The sequence below is a fragment of the Toxotes jaculatrix genome, chromosome 19, assembly GCF_017976425.1.
Source record: "Toxotes jaculatrix isolate fToxJac2 chromosome 19, fToxJac2.pri, whole genome shotgun sequence".
NCBI classification, from domain to species: Eukaryota; Metazoa; Chordata; class Actinopteri; family Toxotidae; genus Toxotes; species Toxotes jaculatrix.
Genome location: NC_054412.1, coordinates 18529671 through 18547529, shown reverse-complemented (window position 1 = coordinate 18547529; position 17859 = coordinate 18529671). Strand labels below are relative to the sequence as shown.

General features: G+C 42.8%; 3 protein-coding genes across 6 annotated transcripts; all 3 read left to right on the top strand.

Moving 5' to 3' along the window:
* The first annotated feature begins 349 nt into the window (after nt 1-349).
* On the top strand, nt 350-2127 carry srp9 (signal recognition particle 9). Its single transcript, XM_041063764.1, has 3 exons — nt 350-533; nt 696-764; nt 1328-2127. The coding sequence occupies exons 1-3, from the start codon at nt 462-464 to the stop codon at nt 1445-1447; spliced, it is 261 nt and encodes an 86-aa protein (XP_040919698.1). The 5' UTR covers nt 350-461; the 3' UTR covers nt 1448-2127.
* A 1226-nt stretch (nt 2128-3353) lies between these two features.
* ephx1 (epoxide hydrolase 1, microsomal (xenobiotic)) lies at nt 3354-9025 on the top strand. 4 transcript variants are annotated; one of them, XM_041065135.1, is made up of 10 exons: nt 3358-3471; nt 5116-5363; nt 5549-5729; nt 5812-6030; nt 6149-6278; nt 6409-6623; nt 6722-6830; nt 7042-7164; nt 7807-8036; nt 8275-9025. In XM_041065135.1, exons 2-9 carry the CDS (start codon nt 5181-5183, stop codon nt 8012-8014), a joined length of 1368 nt encoding a protein of 455 aa, XP_040921069.1. In that variant the 5' UTR covers nt 3358-3471; nt 5116-5180; the 3' UTR covers nt 8015-8036; nt 8275-9025. The 4 variants fall into 4 exon arrangements, with proteins under 4 accessions (XP_040921067.1, XP_040921069.1, XP_040921066.1 ...); XM_041065133.1 differs by having other exon boundaries at nt 3354-3475; nt 7807-9025; XM_041065132.1 differs by having other exon boundaries at nt 7807-9025.
* A 1277-nt stretch (nt 9026-10302) lies between these two features.
* LOC121199845 (transcription factor 24-like) lies at nt 10303-12174 on the top strand. Its single transcript, XM_041064806.1, has 4 exons — nt 10303-10470; nt 11058-11210; nt 11386-11550; nt 12037-12174. The coding sequence occupies exons 1-4, from the start codon at nt 10303-10305 to the stop codon at nt 12172-12174; spliced, it is 624 nt and encodes a 207-aa protein (XP_040920740.1).
* Nucleotides 12175-17859: the final 5685 nt, after the last annotated feature.

Sequence of the window (17859 nt, the reverse complement as noted above, 5' to 3'; positions counted from 1 at the left end):
CTGTTTGGAAAGGCCAGTTTTTTCCAGCCGGCTCCAAGTGTGACCACTAGAGGGCGACATGTACAATTTCAAACGACTTTTAGCACAGGAAAAAGTCTGGTCTCGTGGGACTGTGGGTAATTTCAAAACAAAAGTCAGCTCAGGAGGGTAGAGCGTAAAGGCTCTGGCTAGGGACCGTTGGAGGTAAAATTAAGAAGCACTATATGATGAGAATGTCCTCTGTTCTCCTCTGTTCTGTTTTTGTTGTCTCTAGATACTGCTCAATTAACAGAATTTGTAGTTGCTGCTTAATGTGCATTCGTTTGAAAAGCTAACCCGGAAGTGGTTTCGGCAACACGTTCTCTTCACTGTGATTGGCTGTGCTCACGCTGCTGCTGATGTGGTGTTCCGAAGATAGCAAACCTGGTCGGCCGATTCATACGGATTCTTCGGTAGAACAGTAACTTTGCTGTGGAAAAATAATGCCTTACTATCAAACTTGGGAGGAGTTCGCCCGTGCAGCAGAAAAACTGTATCTAACAGATCCCATGAAGGTGAGAACACTTAATCTTATAAGAGGGTTAGCATGCTAGCCGGGCAGCCTGTTAGCCGGATAGCTCGTTAGCGACGTGACTGTGGTAACTGCTGGTCTGACTTTTTTCTTTTTTTTTTCAAACTTAAAATTCTCCAGTTCACTAGTTGCTGTTCTGTTGCAGGTCAGGGTGGTTCTCAAGTACAGACACTGCGACGGTAACCTCTGCATTAAAGTGACCGACAATGCCGTGGTAAGGAAAGAAGAAAATAATCTTTCAATATTTACAAATGATACGGAGTGTTTGTGAAAATCAGTTGTGATAACCTTTTAATAGATGAATTCTGAGGTTAACAAATTTGAATAACTTTGGGGTTGTGAGTAATATAATATTTATTTGAGGAAGCTCAGCTGTAACGGTAACCAATAGTTTTCTGGTGACTGATTTGTTAACTAATTGTATCAGCACTACTCTCCCACAATGCACCAGTGCATTCATGCATTCAACAGTTGTGTATTGCTCATTGTAAAGAAAACTAATCTGTCTGATAGATAAACCAAGGAATTTAACTAAATAAAAAGTAGACCTGATGGTGGTCTGTTAGTGTGGGAGGAAAACTCAGGGATCACCAGAGTCAGCAGGCTTCATTCTCTAGGCTTTATGAACGTCTGAACTGGACCTATGTGGACCTGACTGCTTTAAGGCAGGAAAAAGGGACACAGGTCAAGCAATTATTATTATATCACACTAATTTGTCAGTTTAATGTTATGGTAGCTCTCGCTCCCCTCACTGAGTCTTTTGCCCGTCTCTACAGTGTTTACAGTACAAGACAGACCAGGCCCAAGACGTGAAGAAGATTGAAAAACTCCACGGAAAACTGATGAGACTCATGGTGTCCAAGGAGACGCACAGTGGTGCCATGGAGACAGATTAAAATGCTCTGGAAGCACTGACCTTCTAGAGGACCTGGACTGAGTTCAGTGGACACAGTGATTGTTGAGAGCACAGTACCATCGGAGTACAATGTGGAGTCTGAGAGCTGGGCGGTGGTGAAGAGGGATTGCGGTGATGTTGATCTGGCCACCTACAGTGATTTAATACTGTCAGAGATGTGATATATAAACTGTATATATTTTATTCTCTCAGGATTTTTTTTTTTAATGATACATTCTTAGTTATTAAAAATCCCACCATCCTGATTTTTCTTGTCAGGCATTATTATCACATCCTTGATGGTATTAATATAAAGAAAAGTAGGCTGCTGGGAAATTTTAGGCAATATAGACATGGGAAAGTTGGGAGAATGGGACAAAATGTACAAGGACTACAAATCCCATGTTGTCTGAGACGTTTTGGTACCTTGATGTGTTTAGAGGAGTTTGCCTTTATTATTAGTTTTAAAGGGGATGAAAAGGTCAGGCACTGAAGCCACTGCATGTCTTGTCTATGTTGCAATTTTTGTTTTTCTTCATGGACTTGTGCCACATGAATGAAGCAGGGCCTTCTGATTTCCCAACAACAGTGTGGAGAATCCCCCACGCCTCCAAATGCCATTTCCTTTACTGAGAATAATTGCGTTACATGTTCAATAAATGTTTATTTACCCCATTACAACTGGTATGTCTCCCGTATTTATCTTGTGGTGGAGTGTATTGAAGTCTGTTAAACAGTTAAAGCAAATATTTTTAAAAATGAGATTCTGAAAAATCTTTCAGGGTTTGGTTAAAGCCTCTAAAACTTCCTCCTATTTGAAATTCTTTGTCATAGTTTCAGCTAAAGGCATAATTTAGTTTCAAATGAGTCACAAGACTTTATGAGCTATTAAACTCATACCCAGCCTTTTGATATCTTATACAGTTTTTGTATGACCACAGCTAAAGTTATATGCTTTTATCCTTCCTCCTCTGAGTTTGATGGGAGCAGGTTGCATCCACACTAAACTTCAGCTTTTCTAACATTTTTGTACTTTAGCTTGTTGCTCCCACACCTGTCACTTCTCACACACAATTTATACATCAAACTGTAGCCAAACGTGTGCTTTTTCATACAGTGTGACTACTTAAGCAATAGGACATAGGGTTTTGGAATTGTGAGTCTTTTAGCAGCAAGAGGAGCCCTCAAATGCCCCATAGACTGCAGTGTGTACAGTAAGGACACTTTTAAATCTGTAATATCTCAATAACTTTTCACTTTTATCTTCACAAATGACTCATGTACACCTGTCTCCTGACAGTCATTGTAAAGAAAGTTCAGTGGTATAAAGTGTCTTGGTGGAGTGGTACCTCAGTGGGGCTCTTTGTTATTACCACTGCTCAGCATTTTCAGGCTCCACATACATTAAACAGAAATAATTCTAATTGGTGGATTACCTTTAAGCAGCATTTGGCTGTTGGTATCTTTTTCCTTCCATTTTAACTGTTTGTACAGTCATTAACACTCAGCTGATTCTGCCAGGTTGTAGACATCTTAAGCTGTTTGTACCTACAAAGACACAAACAAAACAAAATAAACAACAAAAAACATCTCCACCTTGTGCATTCATCTTCAAAATAAGAGTCACAAACAGGTAAGTGGAGTTTACTGCGAGGTTCTGTGGTGGACACATTTGGCAATTTCTCTTGCAACACGCACGCACGCACACACACACACATCTGAGACCTATGTCTTTCCATTTTAACTTAATAAAGTCAAACCCTCAGTTGTTCATCCTCCTCAGATTTCAGCTTCCAGTGTTTCATAATTTAACTGCTGTTGTCAGTGCAATATATATGTAAGCACAATTTCGTCTGTATGTCCTATCATCCACCTCTGGTCTTTCCACACACATTCAGTTCCCAGGACAGACTTTAATCTCGACCTAGGACTCTGCGAAGGCAGCACAGTTCAGTAATCGAACGGGACCGGGAGCTCAGCACTAGCATCAGCGTACAGGATCTTGCACTTCGCAGTGAAACGACAGTAGGTAAAACCAGCCAAACTTTGTATTGAATATGAATTATGATAAAATGTCGTTGACTGTTTGAATAGCTGTGACTATCGTTGGCGTCGTGCATCTGAGACGGAGCCGCTGAACGGGAGATACCAGGCTCCGGCGTGAGTATAGCTGGTTCGGGTCAGGTTAAGATCGGGACCGAGGCTCGGAATCTAAGGCTAACCTGACCGTTACTGGACAGGGCCACCTGTTTGGACCGAGTTAGTGAAGTAAAGTTGTTCTTTTAATAACTTGACACTAACTTTAACGAAGAGTGTGTAGGAAAAGCGTGGATTACGTTGACCTAAATCAGTGTCGCACTTTATAACATTAAGTGTTGCGTTCACTTATCGCCGTGGATTAAGTTAGCTATCGACTCAGAGAGTGAACTCCTTTAATAAACTGTATTAGATACTTATTTTCAGCAAGACTGTAACACACAAGCTAGCAGATTACAAATACTTTTGTATACTGTATGTACGTGTGTGTGTGTGTGGGTGTGTGTGTGTGTTAGCCTGATGCAGGACCCCTCCAGTCTATTCTAGACAGCAGCCCCGTTTTGTCTGTACGAGGCCTGTTGACAGGTCATTGAACTCCACGCACACTGGTCTCTTCTAGCCTACACTGTGTGTGTCCTCTCTCCATGGACGTATCAGCATGTCCAGGGCCAGTGTCCAGACTCTCATGGTCTAGCTGTATCTGGCTGTTTGAGCTGCGATAACTCTGTAAAATGTCTCTGTACTGGTTGGTATCCAAGTAAAAACTGTTAAACAGTGGTGTCCTGAAGTGTGTGTGTGTGTGTGTGTGTGTGTGTGTGTGTTTGCAGCTCTCAGGATCTGTGGCTGAGGCCTGGTCAGCCCAGTCTTTACCAAATCCTGTAATCTGGCCACAACCACAATAACAGAGACACCTTTGTTTGCCTGGTCCCACATTCTTCTCCAAACTCATGACCAATAAAACTGTTGTGTCTCACACTCAGATTACATCGCAGTCAGAGAAAGCTGCAGTGATAAGTGTTAATTGCGTTACATCAGGCTGTTGTTGTCGTTAAATGTAATTCTCTTTAGCTCATGTGTTACAGTCCTGCTCGGCTCTGTCCTCTACAGGTGGATCCAAACTTCTTATTACTGAGACCACTGTGCTCAGGGAAAACTCAGAGCTTTAGGAATGGTTTTTATACTCTTGCCCTACAATTTTATCACAGAGTTTCTTGGACCTCACGGTTTGGTGTTTGTCCTGACATGCAGAGTGAATTGTGGGACCTTATATATACACAGGTGTGCTCCTTTCTAAACTATGTCCAATCAAATCAGTTTGTCACAAGTGGACTCCAATCAGGATAGAGACACATCCCAAGGATAATTAGAGCAAACAGGATGCACCTGACCACAGCTTAGAGTGACATTAAAGGGTCTCAGATCTTTTGTAAATGAGAGATTTCACTTTTTGACCTTTAATAAATTTGCAAGTTAAGCTTTTCTTTTCACTGTGTCATCTCATGTTACTGAATGTAAAAATGAATTGTGAAATGAATTGTTGAAATTCAGAACGAGCAAAAAGTGAAGGGGTCTGAATATACTCTGAAGTTACTGTACATGTCCTTGTGTTGTCTCACCCTTTCTCCTGCCCAGTCCTGTCTTTCTTCATCCATCCATACATCCATCCATCCCTGTCCCTGGTGTAGACACCGAGCACCATGTTCACTGAGGTGCTGGTTGGTCTAGTGATTGGAGGACTCATCTTCTTCCTGGTTCAGAGGCGCAGGAACCATGTTCTGAAGATAGAGGATGGCTGGTGGGGGGCTGGAGCGCCCCCCGATGGTGAGGAGGACGTCACCATCCGCCCATTTAAAGTCAAAACCAGTGATGAAGAGCTGGAGGTTAGATTGCTTCATAGTTTCTATTCATTCATCCATCCATCAGTTATGTCACTTATACGTTTGAGGATTGTTGGGGGGGGGGCTGGAGCCAAAAGTAGCTTAATATAGAAATATAGCATTTAGCAGAAAAACTCAAGACAGTGACTAAACAGTGCTCCCACATTTCTTCTTCTCTTTTCTGTCAGGACCTGTACAGCAGGATAGACCAGACGCGTCCTGTGGACTCACTGGAGGACAGCCAGTTCCATTATGGCTTCAACTCCCAGTATTTGCAGAAGGTGGTCTCTTACTGGAGAAACGACTTTGACTGGAGGAGACAGGTGGACAAACTCAACCAGTACCCCCACTTCAAAACCAAAATTGAAGGTGAGGCTGCACGGCTGACACATTCACGAAGAAGACATCGTCCTGTCTCTTACCTGTTCATACTCACTGAACACCCGTACAGGCATTGATATCCACTACCTGCATGTGAAGCCTAAGAAGGTGCCAGAGGGAACTACTGCGATTCCTCTGATAATGGTTCACGGCTGGCCTGGCTCCTTCTACGAGTTCTATGGGCTGATCCCGCTGCTAACAGAACCATCAGACCCGGACGACCTTGTGTTTGAGGTGGTGTGTCCCTCCATCCCAGGGTATGGCTTCTCTGAAGCACCACATAAGAAAGGTGAGTCTGGGTGGGAAGCTGGACATTTCCCTAAAAAGAGGACAAATTGCATGGTTTTATATTGCAATAAATGTGTGTGTATGTGTGTGTGTGTGTGTGTGTGTGTGTGTGTGAACAGGCTTTGATTCGGTTTGTGCGGCACACATCTTCCACAAACTTATGAAGCGTCTGGGCTTCCAGCAGTTTTATGCTCACGGAGGAGACTGGGGCTGGCTGGTCACCACCAACATGGCTCAGCTGGACCCCAAGTAATATACACAAGAACATCCCCAACGCCCGAAAATCAGAAGAGATACTCACAGTTTCACATCATCATGTAACATGTTATGGTATCACTACATTACTGTGCTTTGCTCTTGTTTTTTTTTTTTACCCCAGGTCAGTCAAAGGCTTGCATGTGAACTTTGCCCCTCCCTCTAAGCCTGGTCTGTCCGTTGTTTTGTCCATCATGCTCGGCCGTCGCTTCCCGAAGCTCTTTGGCTTCACTGACATGGACATCCAGCGTCTCTACCCTTGCATGGACAAACTGGTGGTGGAGACCATCAAAGAGTCTGGCTACATGCACATCCAGGCCACCAAGCCTGACACCGTCGGTAAGAATCCGGGGACCGTTTCACCAAATTTGCAGCATGCGAGCTGTCAGTATTTTTGGGGGATTTGGGTGAACTTACCCCTGCAAATTTCCCCCCAGGTCGAGGACTGAATGATTCTCCTGTGGGTCTGGCTGCCTACATTCTGGAGAAGTTCTCCACGTGGACGGACCATGACTTCAGGAACCTGGTGGATGGAGGACTCACCAGGTAGACAGAGCGTAACAGAATTCAGTCCTCAGTATGAAGATACTGAATCAAACTATCAAATATGCAGCAGACTCAGTAGCATATCCATTAGACTGCATTGTAAAATGAGACTGAAAAGGTTTTGTCCACACAACAATTCCTCCAGCAGCTCCCGCTCATTGGCCTCACAGCAGGAACTACTGTGTGATGTTGTTTGTGTGATGTGTTGCAGGAAGTTCTCTCTGGATGACCTGCTGACTAACATTATGATCTATTGGGTATCTGGATGCATCATCCCGTCTATGAGGTTCTACAAGGAAAACTTTGGCAAAGGCCTCGACCAGCCCCACTCTAAGTGAGTGACAGCAGGAGTCCTGTGAATCCTAATCCTTTCCTTTTCCTCCTCCCTTCCAACACACATGGATAATCAGATAACCAGCTTATTTATAAAGAGCAGAAGAACATATAAGAGCAAGTAGCACCCACCTCACATTCGATCCAACAGGAACCTACAGAAACGGTCAAGTGTTTTAATAAAACACAGTCACATTCTTCTACAGCAGCCTTCCTGTGTACTTGCTGTAGACTGGTCCACAGCACCCCCTGCTGTGTCGGAGGGCAACAACAACTTGACTTTTACTTAAGCAAGGAAATGTTTTAAATCATCGTCCTCAAATGCTTTAAATCATCTTAAGTGTTTCTTACTTAGACATCAAGTTTTCCCTTCACCCTTTCCTTTACTGACACAATCTGTTTGGTTTGGTTTGGTTTGGTTTAAAGATCATATTTTACAGTGTATAAACCCTGGTACGATCACACTGAGGTCTGGTCAGAACGGCTCTTTCACATATTAAATTGTTGTGTCATCAAAAAGCCAGTGAAAGCAGTGAGCAGTACTGGCTTCATGCATTAGTAACATCTCTAATGTTAAAATAAGACTAGATGCTTCTTCTTGTCCACAATACCCTGATGCTAACCCGTCATCTTCTCTTCCCAGGATACCCGTCTACGTTCCCACCGGCTTCGCTTGCTTCCCCAACGAGCTGATGCACACGCCCAAACTGTGGGTCAAACAGAAATACCACAAGCTCGTGACCTTCACTCCCATGCTCCGCGGCGGCCATTTCGCCGCCATGGAGGAGCCCCAGCTGATGGCCGAGGACATCCAGAAGTTCACCAAGACAGTGGAAAAGAAAAAGAAGTAGTAGACAGTGCACTGAGGAGCAGGTGAAGGAAGTAAAAGTAAAGTGTGAAAGTACTGATGAATGGATGGAAGGAAACTGGAACAGTGGTGACGTAAGCACTGTGTATAATATAGTGTAGCTCTATCAGTGAGATTCAAACAAGCAGAAGAGAAAAAATAAAGATTAATTCACTGGATCTGTTGACTCCAAACATTTAAGGTATATGGACAAACAAAATTAAAAAAAAAAAAAACATTCCTTGTATAAACCTCCATCTTCAGGTTGTAGGATTGACTCACGATGTGTCAGCCAGGGTGAAAGCTGAATAGAGTCAGGAGCTGCTGTGCTGCGCGGCCTCGTAACAAGCCTCAGTGCTGTTTAAAGTCAGGAACCAGACACCGGCATCCGTTCATGACGTCTCCTCCTGATCCTCACCGTGTTCCTGACTTCCTCACAACAAGCAGTGCAGCCCTGAGAACAGTTTACCAAGCTGCAGCTGCAGATGGGAGGTCAGGGGGCACCTGTTGTTGCAGTGTTGACAGCATAGACAAGGTGCCAGGCATTCCTCTATCCACTAACATGAAACATCTTTACTTCAGCCACAAGCATGATAGTGCATGATTGCCTTAAACCTTCAGATGATAGCTTAGTTTTAAATTATATTTGCTAGTGTTTATAACACATCAACATCACTTTAATCTCTGATTGACTCTGATTTGCTAACCTCAATTTACAACAGCAGCAGAGACTAGAAGCACTGGTTCCTTATATTAATTCAGACCTCTGTTAAAGCTGTGACGTTCATTTCTTCAAAAGGTTTTTTTTTATCTTCAGTTCTTATTTACTCATTAAGCTTCAAATGTAGTTTGTTCTGTGAAGAACAGTGAAAATGTGACTTTCTCTTTTTAAACAATATCATTTCAAACGATCTGCAGTGTATGATACCATTTCATTTCATGATGACCACAATGACGTGTTGTATCTCAGATCGTGATGTTTTTATTATTTGACCAATTAAAGCTGAGTACTGAATACTGAGTGGTGCACTGTCTAACTGTTAGTCTGCTATTTAAAACTGTGTGGGGCGGAAGATGAAGACACTTAAGGAGACAGCTGTGATGTTCACAGACACAGACATAACACTGAAAAGTGGGACCATAGGTAAAGGCTAAATGAACCTGCCTTAGACAGAGCTCAGGATTCAGGCCATCATCAGCTGATCAGCTGCTAACAGACTCAGAGTTTCATTAAGCTTGATTTCTGGAGCAGGAGCAAGCGGAGCCTCTGCTGAGATGGAAAATTCCAGACAGATCTGGGTACGTTTGCTTACCCTCTGTTCTGGATTACCCCCCCCACCCCTGGACTTTTGCTGCACGCGCCCCAAAATGTGGTATGTAGTTGCTCACAAACTCAGGTTAATTACCCATGATGCAGTTGTACACGGAGGTTGCAGATTCAGCCCAACGCTGCAAAGATGCTCCAGATGTTTTCATCAAACCTAAACACATTTCCGCCTCTTTGTTAACGTTCAATGTCGCACTGTCCCGAGCCTCCGGTCCCACCCCTGTCCAGCTGTTAGCAGAGCTTTGAGTTTCCCAAGCCCCCCAGTGCCCTGGCTCGGTACACCCTCCCAGTGTTTCACTCACTCCCCCAGGCCTGACTGCCTGCCTGCCTGCTCTTCTTGGCAGTCAAACAGCCAGGGGAGGATCAGGACGACCGGGCGGCTGAGATAAGGACCATATGAAGTTCCCCACATTACCTCACCCGATAAGGAAACAAGCAGAGAGAGAGAGAGAGGGAGTGAGAGAGAGAGAGAGAGAGAGAGAGGGTCAGACCGAGAGGAATTCTCTGGATGGACGGTGATGCGCAGAAGAAGCAGCCACTGATTATGGGGTTTTCACCAGTTGTCTGGGGGTCTGAGTGGAACTGGGCTGCCACAGAGGTCTGGTGAACTTTGAAAAGGAGCTTAGAGGTGCTTGAATAGACCTGTCCTTAGTAGCTACATAAAACATCATCACAGAAGTGAGTGTTGTTTAGCTTTTCTTCAGAGTAGATGAGTAATCTCAGCTGCTCTTCAGCCAATGTTTTTTTTTTTTTTTTTTTTTTTAATCTTGATTAGATTTAAAAGCTGCTCTCAGACTAAATGGAAAGATGACCTCAAACTGTGTGTTCAGCAGTGAATTTACTAAAGTATTTACCAGATGAACACGGGAAAGCAAACGTTTCGTCCAGCAGAAGCAGACTGAACAAAAGTGATTTAAGTTCTCAGGTCTTTAGAAGAGTCCGCTGCTCCACTTTGGGCTTCATCCATGGCGGTTAATCCTCTGGAAGGTCTAATGACGGTCGTAGTGAACCACCAGCCCGTCTCCAGCTCCACGGCGGAGCCACAGAGCCAGCAGCCCGGTGCTGTCAGCAACCCAGCATCCCTGCACAGACACAGGCAGAGCATCCCCCGCAGCCGGGAGCCCAAGAAGTGGGTGAGTCTGCGTTAAGGGTCTAATTTAAAGGCTTCAGAATATGATTAAAGTCCTTTTCTTAATTACAGACATGAATTATTTGCATTACTTAAAGTTGGATATAAACACAACAGGATGCGACTGTAAATATTGTGCTGGATATATATCAAGATATAACAAAACTAGTCAAATGTAACCTGAGGCAAAGCTCCCTGACACTACCTTGTTAGTACGATGTGGAAAGCTGAAGATGAGTGACATGAATCTCAACTTTTCATTTAGGATTTGAAGGAACCATTTTAGAGAACCCAACCAGACAAGTTCAGTTGACCTGAACAAATAACTAATAATAAGGAAGACCTGTGGATGATGCATGTGTTCTGCTTATTTAGCTGTTTTCCAGCACTCCTAATGCACATCATGTTTTTTTTTTAACCATACACTCATTCATTCATTCAGTCAGAGCATAAATTATTTCCAAACACTAAAAGCATCTAATAGTTTGAAGCACGAGTCATCTATTTTCTTTATAACTCTTAAAGGTAAAGGTTTTGAATTAGAGTTTGTTGTATTTTCATGTCATGTTTGTGCATGTTCCTCTGCTGCAGGCACAGTCTATGTGTGGGTCCAGGCCAAACTCTGGTTCCAGTTGTGGGTCTGCGGTCCAGTCCAGGATGCTGCGGAGTCAACACTTCCCGGAAAATGCGGCACGAGAGAGGAGCCGCATACGCAACCTGCGACAGGCCTTCCACAGTCTGCAGGTACACAGACGCAGACAATCATTTCATCTCCCGCCACCTCACTGAGTTAATAGTGAACATGAGCTGCAGTACTTACTGAGCTCTCATGAACTCCGAGGTATTCCCTGTGTGTTTGTGTTTTACCACCTGCTTCCTGTTTGTGTGTTGATGAATGTTCGCCCTCCTCCTGCTGCAGGCTGCTCTGCCCTCCGTCCCACCTGACACCAAGTTATCCAAGCTGGATGTTCTGGTTCTGGCGACCAACTACATAGCCCACTTAACAGAGACTCTGAACGAGGGAGGAATTGTGGCTGAGCATGCTCTGCCCTCCAGGACGGGTGGATACCTGCATCCTGTTAAGGTGAGGATGGGAACCGTTAGCCTACTGCTAATCATGCAGAGTACATTACAGTGACTGTTACTGATACACATGATATACACAGCCTACAGGAAATATAGATAATCCTACTGTCAGCAAGTCAGGTGCTGCACCTAAAGCCCTGTGTCCCTCCAGAAACAAGACAGATTAAAAAAAAAATACATCTGTCAGATGGTCAAGAGCAAAAAAATGAAACATAAAATCACTAATATTACCTTTAGATTACTAGCATTTTTTTTTGCTAGTTATAAAATCACCATTATGGCCTTTAGATAACCAGGTATTTTTACCTAGTTAGCTAAAAATAAAGGGTAAATTACTGTATAATCAGTTAATACCATTACCAGTACAATCACCTCATTACCACAGATCTATGGGCTCAAGTGTATTATATATAAATACATATGTAACATCTCACTGAAATGATACGACTCACATTAATCCAGACTTGTTGTGTCGTGTCCTCAGAAGTGGCCCATGCGTTCCCTGCTCTACTGCGGCAGCGTGGGAGAGCTGCTATCAGGAGTCTCAGCCAATCAGACGCCCCCACCTGGAGGGGATGGGACACAGCCTTTGACACCCACCTTAGAAGCAGACAAAGAGTGATAAGAGAACATGTGACATATCTTAGCCAGCCGTGGGTGGGTACTATTGATGGCAAAGGACACATCAGAGCAAAGTGGACAAGATTTAATTAGAGACTGTGATCAGGAGAAGCTACTTTCAAAGCATAATGACACTTTTTTCCCCCTAAACACATTCACTGAATCCATTCTTGCAGTTTTTAGTTTATCTCAATATGAAGGACAGGAAGTAAATCAAAGCCTACAGCTACAAGGACAGCGGCCATTTTTATCTCCAGCTGTTGGAAAAGTCAGTAAGCTATGAAAGCTGATTTGCCTTGTGGTTATTTCATTTAATTCTTTACTCCAAAAACTGGTTACATGTCCTGGTTACTAGGAAAGTTCAAGTTTTGATTTGTCGAAAAAGAACAGCAACGGTTTTCCCTACCACACACACACACACACACACACACACACACACACACACACACACACACACACACACACACACACACACACACACACACACACACACACACACACACACACAGCACAGCACAGCAGAGAGAGATTTAGATTTACCTTTGCTGAAAATATTCCATCATTATCCGAGCATTAGACCACAGGTTGTCAGGAACAGATTTAATACAAGGAAATGAAAAGGGTGCTTCACTTGACTAATTATGCCACAAATCACCACATGGAGGAACAGTGTGTAACCTATAATCTTGATTTAAAGCTTGTACAGTGTTTTGTGTTTATTTTACTCTGACTGTATGGAAGAGTCCAATCACCTGTGTGCTTTAAAAAATATTACATTTATCCTCATTAGGTTCTCTTTTTTATTTAGATGTTTGTGCAGTGTGTGTGTGTGTGTGTGTGTGTGTGTGTGTGTGTGTGTGTGTGTGTGTGTGTGTGTGTGTGTGTGTGCGTGTGTATGTGTGTGTGTGTGTGGTTGGGGCAGACAGATTAGCAGTGAGGGAGGGATTGTTGTGGGAACACAGCAACTGTCAACTACTTTACATCTCTGCAGTAATGACCTCTTAGTTCTCTCTACAACTCTGCCACAGAATGTAACCTTTAACTCTGAGTAAAGCACCATCTACAGCAACAGTGTGTGTGTGTTGTTTACTGCTTATTGCGTTACATAAGACACACACACACACACACAAAACCAAAAAATCAGATTCAGAAATAATCCTATTGCTTGCAACAGACCTCAGGGTGGATGGCTCACATAATCATTGTTAACATGACATATTCTGCATGTTGTTATCAAAATCAATTCAGAAAATCAATCACCAGACAAACACTACGTGGTGTAAATCTCATATCTGATATGAGCAGGTAATTGTCAGAACCTGCTGCAGCTCTGAACAAACGTGCTGTTCCTCTATCTGCAGTATTGACACTGACGCTCATCACTGATTGGTCAGGCGTCTCAAGGGAAGTGGGAGTTCTGCAGATATCAAAAGTCATTACTAGACTAACACTGATGAGGGAGAAAACACTGGGGTGGGGGGGGGGGGGGGGGGCTGCCCCCTGTTGCCCCCTCTGGACTCTGGACCTCACAAAACCCACAAAACGCCAAAGACACCTTAATATTTTGTGTATTTCTGTCTATAGTCAGAAAGTAAAGCAAGTAAAAGATAAAATAAGTGAAAGTAAATGCAAATGAAACAGTTAATAAAGCTCATGACTGGACAACATCTGGACACAATGTTTCTAAAGTTCTTCTTTCACAATATTTGTAGTTTCAGTATCTGAACTCATAATTCAGTTGGAGAAATATTTTGTTGCTGTTTGATTTTTACTGTAATTGCAAAAATAAGAGCTCAGAACTCAAATCCAACCCAGTAAGTCATGTTGATGTGTCTGCTGCAACAGATGAGAGACCAGACCAACAGGAATCACCTCCTCCTCCAACAAAAATGGGCTCGGCTCCACAAGCAACAGTCCCATGTTCAAGGCTAGCTCTATAAATCAGTTGTGGGGTGGGGTGGAGCTCCCGATTTCCCGTGCGTAGCGATGACAAATTTGGAGCTGCTGGAGTCTGACTACTAAGGCGGAGGTTACAGAAGGACAGGGGAAGCCAAATGTTTTGGTAAAGAGAGATCGCGGTCAAATCAGAACCAGGACCGGGCTCACAGCTGGCTGAGACTGTCCAAACACAGATGAAACAAGAAGCAAAGAATATTATATTTTATATTTTTGCATCTTAGAAACATGAAATTGTCTTAATTTTTTTCCTTTTGGAGACGTGTCTCAGTGTCTGTGTCTCAGTCTTCCCCATCTGAGAGCCACAGCTTCCACTGTAGATAGGTCGTTCCCAGCATCTTGGAGAACCTGGAGAACAGTTCTCCTGTGGATCCAGGCTGTCTCAATGTCTTCTGTCTCTTAATGTAATACCAGACTCCACGATGCTGAGATCAGGGCTCTGTTGGGGTGGGGGGGGGGGGGGGGGGGGGCTGGGGATGGGGGCAGTACCATCTGTTCCGAGACTCCTAAGGGAGCATCTCTACTTGGAGGCCATATGGCTGCCTTCAGAGTGTGTGTGTGCGTGTTTTCGCCCATGCTCCCGCGTAAAGACGACTATTTATGCCACTGGAAGAGATTCAAGAAAGCTCGTATCCAGAGTGTCTGCCCCCTCATCCGCCTCATGTTGGGAGATAATCAACATATTTCCACTATCTCCTGCTCATTATGGCCGGTACACGCTGATTACAAGCTGGATTTATGGAGCTCTGAGGCCACTCTCCACCCCCCGCCCCCCACCCCCCCCGGTTTGGCTGGGCCTCTGCTGGAACTGGGTAGAAGTCAAGGGAGAGGACGACGGCGAGGAGGAGGAGGAGTGGAGAATGGAGAGGAAGAGGGGAGGGTGGAGGAGAAAAGTGAGTGACAGAAGAGAGAGCAGGACAGTGGAGAAGGTAAATATATGGAGACTAAAGGAGAAGAGAGGAGGACAAAGGAGAGCGAATCACAAGACAGAAAAGACGAAGGAGAAAAGAGGGAGTAGAGCAAAAAAAAGAAGAGAAGAAAAGCACAATGCTGACACATGATGTTTTTTATTTCAACTGACTCTGCTGAGCAATGCTAATGTTATTAATAAATCATGTTTTATCACTCTGAGATAAGATTATTTGCAACTGTTGTAAGATTCATTTTGGCAAACCATTACTATTATGAACCAGGACATCTTTCATTCACCTTTTTTTTTTCTTTTGTTCAGTTTACATCGAGGATCAAAGGACACTGCTGAGAGTTTATACTATGGATTTACGGTAAGAGGCAAGAACACTAAGCTCATAATAATAATGACTGCACCTCTCTCACATTTCAGTTAAACCCTAGTTAAACGTCTGAGGTTTAAGTTCAGCCAATGAGATTCTGCCTAGAAAAACGTCTGAGAGAATACATGCAGAAGACAGACACAGAGAAGAAGTCAGGTTTGCTTTGATGTCAGGATATTTGTGCTTCTGATCACAAATAATTAAAAATCCTGCTGGATTTCTCTTTTGGTTCACAGAAAGGTGTACCATGCAAGTGATTTTTTAAAAAAAAATCCATCTGCCTCCATCATTTAGTGAGAAATTCACAGCTCAGCAGGCTTCTTTAATCCCACATTCTACAGGTTTCAGTTTTTAAGTTCCTAACTTGACCTTTGACCTTACTGTTTCGGAAATGTATTAAGCCTAATATCAATAACTGGAGGTATTGCATCATTTATAAAGGTTTTTAAAAGTAAAATGCCAACCTCAACGAGCTGCACTTGAGACATTACAGCTTGTGGATGGATGAACTAGGTTGACGGCTGAATATTTTTCACCATCCTATTATTTAACAGGATCCTAGAAACAGACCACGCTGGCAGACTGAGGGCAGTTCACTGAACAAGTGTTTAGATCTACACACAACAAACCTTCCATGAAACTTCTCCTCAGATAACTCTATGAATTAGTTTAATTCCTTTAGTGAGTTTAGTTGTTTCCTACTAGGTGTCACTAACAGGCGACAGGTTCATGCTACTAAAGGGTTACGTCAACAAGACAAGACAGTGAACAAATGATACACTTCATCATCATTTTTAATAACAGAAATCTAATATTCATACATCCAAACAACAGTGAAACACCAACAGAGTTAAATGCGGTCAGTTAAGTTCTTCACTGATTTAAAGGGGCATCTCAAAACAAGTATTTCCCATTGTGCAGTATTATTACATAACTAATACTTGTAAAACTGTTGGCTGAGAAATATGCAATAAGTCCAGTTATTGTGCTCATCTTATTGGCAGAAGATATTAAGGTTAATGTATACGTTTCCAAAACAGTAAGGTCAAAGGTCAAGGAGGTTAGGAACTTGGATAGTAAAAAGCTGATGTACAAACTGACACATGCTGAATGAAGAGCAACCTGCAGAGGTGTGAGTTTCTCACCTAACGCTAAACAGAGCAAAGTTTTTTTTTTTTTTTGTAAATCACCTACACGTTTCCTGTTTCACTCTCTCTCCATCAACACGTTCAGTCTTCTGTCATTTATTCATTCATAAATCTAGGTTTTGGTCCACTGGTACCATCCAGGGCTGTGTGTGAAAACTTGAGAAGTGCTTCACAACACATACACACACAGAAAAAAAAAAATAATAAAATGAAGGCACAAAGGCACAGCCAAAGCAGAGGAGTTGTCTTGTCTCCAGTGCTTATGGGGTTGTGTTTTGTTGTTGTTGTTGTTGTTGTTTTTTTGGAATGCATAACAGGAAGAATTCTTGTGGGTGGGAGAACAAACACAATAAATATTGTTCAAAACAGACAATATTTATTGCTGCTGAAAATTACTCAGTGCCATGCTCTTCTTTCATAAACTGTTTTCTCGACTGTGTTATTGTGCGCTCCAGACGGATCCACTGGAAGAAGGCCACAGATTCATCAAATCAGTTTCAGACTTATAAACTGTATCTAAGCTCATTCACAATGAAGCTCACCTCATTGTGTTTTATTAGGCGTGTGCTCGTGTTCACTGGTATCACACTTACACCTTAAACAGTAATAACATGTATATGTTATACAATATATCAGCACTTGGATTATGCTCCCTCACACTATAAAGGGGCTTTGTTTGTGTATCGTTAAAATCACAGACTCACACTTCAAGTAATTTCAGGTATGAGATTCCACGCTAAGCGATCATAAATAAAAAACATACCTCGTCACATGGAATTTTAAAAACAGCTCAAAAACTCGTGGAACCATTAAATGTTTTGAAAGGTTTGGTGAACTTGACAGAATTTGGAATGCAACCCGAGAAACTGCGCTGCGATGGATGGACATTTTACTGTGTGAGGTGCCGTCTAAGGCAAAGGATGTGAGTGTACTGACGAATGGCTGTTATGGTGTGGACTGTTCCATTCCCCATTCTGCCTGACAACAACAAGAAAAACATTTTATGGTTCTTGCATATAGAATTCCACATTTCATTTGCATGAAATGTGGGTAGGCTTTAGGTGAAATTACAAAAATATACAAATGAGATCTTGAATACATCTGTTAGTAAAAAAAAAAAAAAAAAAAAAAAAAAAGAAATAGAAAGAAATTCATATTCTATATGCTTTGGATAAATTGAGGTATTTCTGAGAGTTAGGATGATGGAACAAAGGATGATGGCCTGTGCTAAACAAGTTTAAAAAAAAAAAAAAAAAAAAAAAAAAAAGGGGGGGGGGGGGGGGGGGGGAG